We start from the raw sequence: 9,402 nt of genomic DNA on the forward strand, positions 1-9,402 counted from the left end.
CCTCTGTTTTTGAGAAATATATGCTCTATGAATTATTTTAACGAGAACTTCTTGAAAGATGGAGAACTAAAGGATTTTCATAGAAGAGTCATAGTATTTAAACAGAACTGAATGACCGAATAATATTGAACAAAACTGTGGACGTGCACAGCAGCATTTCATTATAAATCAATGTAGGTTTATAGTTTTCTGTTCTAAACTTGTCTAGCTGCGAGTGAATAAGATTATGAGGGGAAAGTGATATTGAGGCTGGTAAAAGAGGAGTGACATAGGGGTTTATTCTAGTTCATTCTTTCTGACAAAATCCTTCTTAGATGGACAAAACCATGTGCACTGCAGGGGGGCAGATGTAACATGTGCAGATAGATTTGGGTGAGTTATTTTGTTTCTGTGCAGGGAAAATACTGACTGCTTTATTTTACACTGCAATATAGATCTCACTTTGAAGAAAAACCCCACCCAAATCTAATTCTCTCTGCACAAGTTACATCTGCCCCACCCGCAGTGCACATGGTTTTGTCCATCTAAGAAGGATTTTGTCAGAAAGAATGAACTAGAATAAACCCCATAGTGTTGTAGTTGTACAATTGGGAAAAAACGATTACTCGGGAGTCCAAATTGGTCACGGAGTATCTCATAAGGGATTCATTTGCCCCCCAGTTTGAAGACCAGGTGAAATCAATTGTAGGCCCTTTGTTTTGAAACAATGTAAAATTGGGTTATTAATTCCAGGGGGACAACGACATTGGATTACCGCAAAAGCGGGATCCACTCTGAATGGTGCACTTACAGTATGCCACCACACATTGTATGTGTCTCTAAAGAGAAGCTGATTATAAATAAATTTGGTGGTTGATTTTCTAGGTGTGTGTAGGAGTTCCCTGGGGGAATAAGGAAAGAATAAGATAGATTGAATAAGTGTCTGCTTCTAAAAGCCATCCCAGAGCATAGCAAGATAAAAGGGATCTGGAATAAACCACTAAATCCAGGAATCCTAATCCGACTTCAGTTGTGGTAGGGAGAGCCTCAGTTTTTCGGACCTCCAAATAAATTTGGAGTGAACACCCTAGTTAAGATTTAGGCCCTTATTCAGATCTGATCGCAGTGCAAGTGTGTTCTCAAAATGGGCAAAACCATGTGCACTGCAGGTCGGGCAGATGTAATATGTATGGAGAGAGTTAGATTTGTGTGAGTTATTTTGTTTCTGTGCAGGGTAAATGCTGGCTGCAATATTTTTATACTGCAATTTAGAATTCAATTACAACACACCTGACCCAAATCTAACTCTCTATACATGTTACATCTGCCCCACCTGCAGTGCACATGGTTTTGCCCATTTTAAGAACAACTTAGTACTGCAATCAGATCTGAATAAGGGCCTAAATCTTAACTAGGGTGTTCACTCACCCTCTCATATCCGAATGTGTGGGCTCAATTAGATGTACATTGATTTGTCACTGAATTGCTATAGCAACAAGTATAACTACACTCATAAATTCTATCATAGGTACCCAGTTATGGATTTCAGGAACCTCCACAAAGCAGATTCTCCAAGTTGTGCACCCTGTCATATAACGTCTGACTGGTCCTAGATTGGCAGTTCTCTGCCTGCCTCCAGAGGCCCCCTTTACCCAGCACCTACCTCTGACCAGTGTGTGACTAGTTACCATAGGCTGGCCCTTTCTATGTCCCCATACCCTCTTCCCCAATGCACTTCATAGCAATCTGTCCCCATCTTTTCCCCTTGTTCCCAGATGCTTCCTGCCCTCTTGGCCCATCCATTCCCAACAAACAGCCCACTGTACAGTCAGCTGCACACATGGATACTCAAAATGGTCTGCACTTTATCCAATACAGCCAGTCCTATGAACCCTACCTTTCAAAGCCTGCCCTAAACCCAGGGTGGCTTGAAGGCAGTTGCGCAGCCAAAAGTGGGCACCATCACAGCGGCTGAGGGAGCACAGTGCCATCTTCTGTGCAGGGCAGCAGCAATAAGTGTGTGTTTTATATATTACATGCACTAGCCAATGTGTGTTTTTTTTTTTTTTTAAATAAATATATAAAATTATGAACACCCACACAATGGGCAGTATTCAATGCTCCGGCGAGCACGGCACAGTGTTCTCCATTTTTCGTTCCCTGTTTTTGTACCCCTCGCAAAAAAAAAGCGAGCAGCATTGAATACATAAATGGCAGGGTACCCAAAATTTCCCATAAGCAAGCAATGGCTATGACCAAGTGGCAAAGCGCTTTATCTTTGGCAAAACAGGAGCAATGATTAGAGCGAGGAAGATTTTTGGGGAGAGGACTGGCCATCTCTAAAACCCCCGAAATGGGAGCATTTAATACTGCCCAATAGGTGTGTTTGTACCACAATAAAACTTGGGTGGTTTAAACCTAAAAAAAAAAAAAAAGTGTGATATACATAATATTTTGTCACACAATTTAACAGTCTTGTAGTTCAGAGAGGGTTTTATTTTTAATATTGTGCAAACAGACAAGATGAAGTGGCTCAAACATACCACTTAAAACCATGCACTTCCTCCTCATATTCTTTCTTAGAACGAAGGTTGTAAAGCTCATTAAGCGTAGGAGCGACCCAGCGGTCCGTGTGAAAGACAGATTCTCCAACCTGCCAGAGAATAATTACACATAAGAGTAAATTTTTTAAGAGGATGGCAAAAGTAAGACATTGCACTGTTTGTTTCTGATCTCAATACCTACAGACGTAGTAGAATGCTATTGGATGAAAGATAGACAGTAAACAGATATTTAATTGGTCAAATCCAGATGGTCGTCAGGGTCAAAAGATCAACACACCATATCCCAAACTTTTTTGAATCATGGCACCCTAGAGCATCAAAATGTTTTCAAGGTAGCCCTAGGCCAAATGTTTTTTTATTGAGAAATTCAGAAAAAAAAATTTAAATTAAATACATGTGTTATATATAAACAGTTATGTGGTGAGGAACAGGATTTGATTCTGTTTGTCCACATATGTTATGATTGGCAGCCACAAGCACTGGTTACATTGCCCATAAATAATATGAATTTGATCCTGGTCCACCAAGCCAAGGTACCACTGCAAGTGTACCCACAATTTGGGGAACACTGCCGTTGGGGAACTTTTAGGGACCAGAGGGGAGGGTTAAGCAAAATCTGGAGAGTTCTGTTCAGGGTTAGGGCTAGAACTAGGGTTAAAAAGAAAAAAAACCTGTGAACTATTTGTATGTTGCCCTTTTGACCCTTTCCACCTAAGACCATGCCGAAAAACCCCATCAGCATTCTAGTGTCGACCTATTTAATTTCTAGCTAGACAAATTCTCTTTTTATGAAAATTCTAGTAGAATGTCCTCCATTTTTCTTTAATGATTGTAATTCAATAAGAAAACATTTCTCAGGAATTCCATACTCTCATATACTTCATAGGACTCTAAGGAGACATGTAATATACTAGGGTTATGATAAGGGTAGCATTAATCCTTTTTATACAGAAATTGCTAGTTTTCTGTGTCTCCCATCAACGACACCCCGCCCCCGCCCTCTTTTCCAGCTCTCCCTCCCACATATAGCACAGTACAATCAAAGGTTGGAGCCTAATGTTTTAAAGGTGACAGAACACATTAAGGGTATGTTGCTGAAAGAGGACAGGACTTAAATTGCTGAATTAAGATGGTTATCAAATGGTGTAAATCTTGTACATTCAGGGCTACAAAAAAAAAAAAAAAAAAAAGGGGAAAATACATTTTATGTTTTAATAAGGAACAACTTAAGATTCTCACCTTCCAGCCTGGGACATCTTTCATTATAATAGCCTCTTGTTCTAAATTTTCACGCAAAATACGCAATGTTCTTTACAAAACAAAAAAAGAAAACAGAGTTAACTCAGCCTATACAGATTATTACAACATAAGTTTCCACACTGATGCCTACCAGATTGGAAAATATAGATAATAATTGATGGCTGGCACTCGAAGATTTAAGGTGCTGAGACGTCTCACAGCAGTATTCGGACACCAGATACCCTGCAAGCCGTTGTGATGGATCGCATGCATTCCTGCTTCCCGTCCGCCTTGCCGCCTAGAGGGAGGTCCCAGAACGGGTGGTCGGATGGTCAGCCGGTCTGACTACCTGGTCGGGTCCGAAGCGCACGGGACCAAGCATCGGACCCGACTGCATGTCAGGGAGAGGCAATTTGGTCCGATTTAACAGGCCGGTTGGTCGAAATCGGACCAAATCGCCTCAGTGTATGGGCACCTTTACATCCAGAGAGGAAACAAAGGTCTAATGTGTGACCTTTTCAGACTTTTTTTTTCTAGTGTCCATGCGTGTAACCGAAACACTCATCTGCTGGCAGCAAATGTAACTAGATCTTTTTCACACATAGGCAATTAGCAGAGGGATTACCTAGTTAGTCTATATGCTTACATTGTTATTTTCATTTTAATGTTATATAGGAGCAACATTGTACAACTTCTCATTTGTTTTGGGAAAAAAAATATTTAATGTGTAGAAGTATATACAGTCAGGTACATAAATTCAGTCATTGTGTCAATGTGTAGAAGTATATACAGTCAGGTTCACCTGATTTGGGATGTAAATACCCTCAAAGCTGAAAGTCTGCAATTAAAAAGACATCTTGTTTGGCTCATATCAAATCCATTGTGGTGGTGTATAGAGCCCAAAATATGAGCATGGTGTCGATGTCCCAATATTTGTGGACCTGACTGTTTAGATTTATTATACTTGAAACGTTATGTTGACTTTCACTAATGGCATTATAACTGTGATTCCATTTTAAATACAAGACAGAGGAGTGCCATCTGTTTCTTTATTCTGAATTTACTGGATTAAAGGTTTGAATATATACAATTTTTAAAGGACAGCACACCAGCATTGGCCAATGATCGGCCACAGTGCCAAACCACTCCAATACTTTGTTTTTAATTGGTATACGGTCATTAGGTCATGCATTGCGTCGACCACTGAAGGTCACATGAAAAAGAGCAACATGACTAAGGTTGACAGGGTTGGGAGGTAGATAACAGAAAAGGTCGACATGCGTTTTTCACGTGTTTGAGCCGACAGCCGGTATTTCATGCCCTACCATCCACTAGGGAATGGAGGGAGAATAGAATAGTGTGACGAGCACAGCTAGCCCGAGGGGACGCAGTACACTTTGCGGTGTCCATGTCGACATTCGGGATAAAAAAAAAAAAAAGTGAAGAAAAACTCTTGTCGACCTATTGACTGTCAACCTTGCCATTGTCGACCTTCCAACCCTGTGAACCTTAGCCATGTCAACCTATTTCACGTGTCGACCATCAGTGGTCGACCCTATGACCCACCCCATTTACCTACACCAAATTTCAACACACTCATCCTTTTATCGGGCTCGGAATAAATTATACATTTATGCACAATTTAAATGTAAACAGTTGCACAAACATAGATGTGTAGATTTTTGGACACGTTGAATTTGTATTTCAATTTCTAACCTTCTATCAGTTTCGGCCTGGAAGAGGGGAAGCAGTGCAACACGTGTCTCTAGATCTTCAATGTACAGCCGTCTGGAAAAAATAAATAAAAAATCACACTTATTTGATAAACAGGCAAAAATATAAATTCTGTACTTATTTATGAAATTATTATTGGGACTTGGGTGAACACATTTTTGCACTGGTTTTAGATCAAGTAATTACTTGAGTAAATATATCTGGGACTATTGCATCCCAGATATTTGTTTGAAGACAGACAGCTGATAGATATCTTTCTGGTGTGAAAATAAAGTCATTGTCAGTGAAAAGTTTAATATAGTTGTCTATAACTTATTTATATAGCATTAAAACCAATATTAGAAAACTGTAGCACAGTGGCAAGTATTGAACAATAGAATGGAGTATGGTAGGCAAATGCAGTGTCCCGCAACTCTGCTCTGGGTTAGGGCTAGTTCACAGGGACATGCCATGGGTGGTTTTTAATGGTTATCGTTAGTCGGTCTTTTGTTCATCATTATTAATTATGGCAAGGCTTAACAAATTTCTTCAAAAACTAGGAGCCAGGATGAAAGTGTAGAAGCCAGACAAACTAAAAATAGGGACAGTGCATGCCAAAAATTTACGCCATAATGCCAATTATACATGTCACACACCAATTCTATATGATACCACAGGCCATAATGACCTGACTCTTTCAGGAAGGGTATATGGTAGGCATGTCCAAACTATAGCCCTACAGCTGTTGTGAAACTACACATCCCAGTATGCCTTGCCATAGCATTCCCTAATAGCAAAACTGTGGCAAGGCATGATGGGACTTGTAGTTTCACAACAGCTGGAGGGCCATAGTTTGGACATGCCTGGTATATAGTGTGTACACTCAAAATCAGATGTAGTTCGGATAATCCTTTAGTTCCCGCTAGTGCGGTTTGTCAAATCAGTCAGGTGTGTAGCTAGCATTAGAAAGGTGCACAAATGTTAAACCCTATAAGAGACATGTTATGCTCCATATCTGGGAGACCTGGGAAGTGTATCAGTGAGTAATGAGTACACCTGTGTGTCTGTCCGGTGACCTAGGAAGTGTGCCAGTGAGTACACCTGTGTACCTGCCGGGTGACCTGGGAAATATGTCAGTGAGCGATAGTACACCTGTGCACCTTTCGAGTGACCTGGCCCATATCACCTGTCTATAGCAGCAGAGAGTAAGCAGGGCCCCCATGTGCATGGCCCAGATGTCACAGCTAGCTGCTGGCGTGTGCGGCACTATCACTCACCAAATCACCTAGTTGCTGTAGAAAAGTATAAATATAAAAGGAGTCTTTAGTAAAATAGAGGAGCTGGAGTCAAAAGTTTGGCATACTAATTCCACAGCCCTGCTATAAACAACAAATTTAACAGACAGTCACTTTTTAAAAGCGTTTTTCATATTTTAAAGCGGTCACAATTTGTCACAAACCTTCTTTCTCTGTTCCACCGAGCAAGACTCCAATAGCCAAACACTGACACGCCTATACCTATAGCAAACATAACATAACCTGTAGCAAAAAAGAGAAACATCATTACTGTAATCAAAATCATCCACCAGATGCATTGCACTAGTCACTGCTAAATGGAAAATTATATATATATGATGTGGTTATACCAAATATGTATGCCAGCATCTGCAAATATATAGTAATGGTGTGTACACACGGCGAGATTTCTTTGCTATTCGACTTCCTATACAATCTTTGCTAACTCATGTGCTATTTACATACCATTCATGCTATCTGCTTAATGGTGTGTACACACGGTCATCGCAAGGTGCATACTATGCATGCGATCTCCTTCAGATTTCCACTAAAAAGTCTTGCCTGCCCTCTCTATTTACGATCCGATTTCAGAGGACACGGGAGCATGCATCGCCCTCAAATCGGAACCTGAAGCCCTAAAAAACATACAACCTACATCCGATTTATATCTGATTCCGATCCGATGTTGACTATATCGTCAACATCAGAAATGAAATCGGACCGTGTGTACACACTATTAGATTTGCACTATAGTCATTATTGCCCTGTCTATCTGGGTTTCGATTTGTGCTGTCTCGGGAGCGCGCATCGGGATAGCTAGGTAAAAAACCTGTGCAATCAGCATACGATTTTGACTATATAGTCAAAATCTCATGCTGGATTGTACCGTGTGTACACACCATGAATGTCTCTTGTAGCCCAATCTAATAGTGGTACTGTGCAGTCACACATACAAGACAGAGCAGCTAATACTAATTTAGGTACTTCCACATCTATGCGGCCACCGCTTACGCTACAGAACTTACGCAAGCCGTGAGGGTTCTTTTCAGGGTCCACTCCACCATCTATTACCTTTAGTAAAGTTGTGGTGAGTTAAGCTGAAGAGACAATCGCGATCCACGTAGCGTCTACTGTTGGCATAAGCAGTGGCCGCAAAGATGAGGAAGTACCCCAATTTATATTAAAATGTTAACAGTAAAACATTCAGCAACATTAAAGCCATTAGTTACTCTGCAAATTCGCGTCTGTATATTGTATATGTATATTTTTGAGACTCGGTTTTTTTTCCCCTTTAAATAAACTGACAATAGTAGAAGCACAGGGACAGCGATTTAGTGCGAGCGTCATGTCACAGGAGCCAGGTTAAAGCGTTCCAGGTAAAATGCTCAGCGGCCGTCCGGCCTGGCTACTAGCCCTCCAACCTAACAACTAGACAATTTTCTTCTCTTTACAAACTATTGGCAGTCACACACCGCTGAAGCCCCGGCGGGGAAGGTTCCTCTTATAATCCACCGGACCATATCCACCAGGAGGGGGCATGTCCTGCTTCACCTTGGCCGTCGCCATCTTCCCCCTCCAACAAAAATCGCTTACGTTATTACGTCAACGAAAGACGCCGCCATCGTCCGGGCGTTGCGGCCATCTTATGTGTGGCACGTATCGGGTGGTTCCTCCGCCTCTCTTGCTGCATGTGTTTTGTTACTATTTGAAAGGGGAAATCGTGTTTCTTTAGGAACATTAGGGCACCTTGAACTTGGCGAGACGCAAACAGGAAATCTGTGTATAATTAATATATATAGATATATATGTGGGTGCAGCTGTAGACTTAAATTGGGAATGATAAAGTGTGGCAAGCATAGCAGGCAGCATCATACCTCCCAACGTGACCCTCTCCAGGAGGGACACAATGCTATGGACTTTCCTCTGAATGTATGATTGCTATCACCTGTTTTGAACAGGTTAAGTAATAACAATGGTGTCTGAACACAGGTGATGGCAATCATACTTTAAGAGGGAAGTCCAGAAACAGTGCAATATGTCCCTCCTGGAGAGGGTCATGTTGGGAGGTATGCAGCATGCTAGGGCAAGCGTTAAGGAGCCCATACACGGTTCTTTGTGTAGGGCTCCGTTCTGTACTATGCGATGCGCGCTCCCGCGCATCACATAGCACGGTTCAAAAAGTATGTGCTGCACATACTTTTTGTACTAGGTACACATCGGAACGGATCGCAGTGCATGCACACTGCATGCACTAGGGATGCGATGCGATCCGATCCGATCCGATGTGTTCTTTAAAAGTACAGAACGGACCAAGTATAGGGGGGCATTACACTAATTGGGGGGGGGGTCCATGTCGACATAGACACCATAAATGTGAAAAGCCCATGTCAACCTTTTTATGTGTCAACCATTTTCCTGTCAACATCATGCCTGTGTCGACCTTTTATCCATATTAACCTTTTTTTGTGTCAAACTTTTCACTGTTGACCTAACGACTCTAGTTAATCATTAGCACCCCTTGGAGGTTCAAAAGTTCTATAAATAAGCACTGCACTTTAATTTGTTCTCCCTTTGCTCAATTAACCGTCATATTTGTACAGACCAGCGCTGTT

The 9,402-nt window shown here is 41.4% G+C and overlaps 1 protein-coding gene across 1 annotated transcript; it reads right to left on the reverse strand.

The window, feature by feature from the left end:
* Positions 1 to 2,454: 2,454 nt before the first annotated feature.
* Positions 2,455 to 8,417, reverse strand: NDUFA13 (NADH:ubiquinone oxidoreductase subunit A13). Its single transcript, XM_083180219.1, has 5 exons — positions 8,263 to 8,417; positions 6,955 to 7,033; positions 5,499 to 5,570; positions 3,783 to 3,852; positions 2,455 to 2,632 (listed from the first exon to the last, which is right to left on the reverse strand). Exons 1-5 carry the CDS (start codon positions 8,354 to 8,356, stop codon positions 2,513 to 2,515), a joined length of 435 nt encoding a protein of 144 aa, XP_083036345.1. The 5' UTR covers positions 8,357 to 8,417; the 3' UTR covers positions 2,455 to 2,512.
* Between the last annotated feature and the right edge of the window lie 985 nt (positions 8,418 to 9,402).

Source organism: Crinia signifera, chromosome 1 (assembly GCF_055691185.1).
Source record: "Crinia signifera chromosome 1, ASM5569118v1, whole genome shotgun sequence".
Lineage (NCBI taxonomy): Eukaryota > Metazoa > Chordata > Amphibia > Anura > Myobatrachidae > Crinia > Crinia signifera.

What these genes read in the sequence shown, in the direction of transcription:
- NDUFA13 (XM_083180219.1), bottom strand. Translation starts at nt 8,356, where the DNA reads ATGGCGACGGCCAAGGTGAAGCAGGACATGCCCCCTCCTGGTGGATAT. An exon ending in CGGTGGAACAGAGAAAGAAG is followed by an intron (nt 5,571 to 6,954) that starts GTTTGTGACAAA and finishes TATTTTTTCCAG; the next exon opens with ACGGCTGTACATTGAAGATC. An exon ending in AAGATGTCCCAGGCTGGAAG is followed by an intron (nt 2,633 to 3,782) that starts GTGAGAATCTTA and finishes ATTCTCTGGCAG; the next exon opens with GTTGGAGAATCTGTCTTTCA.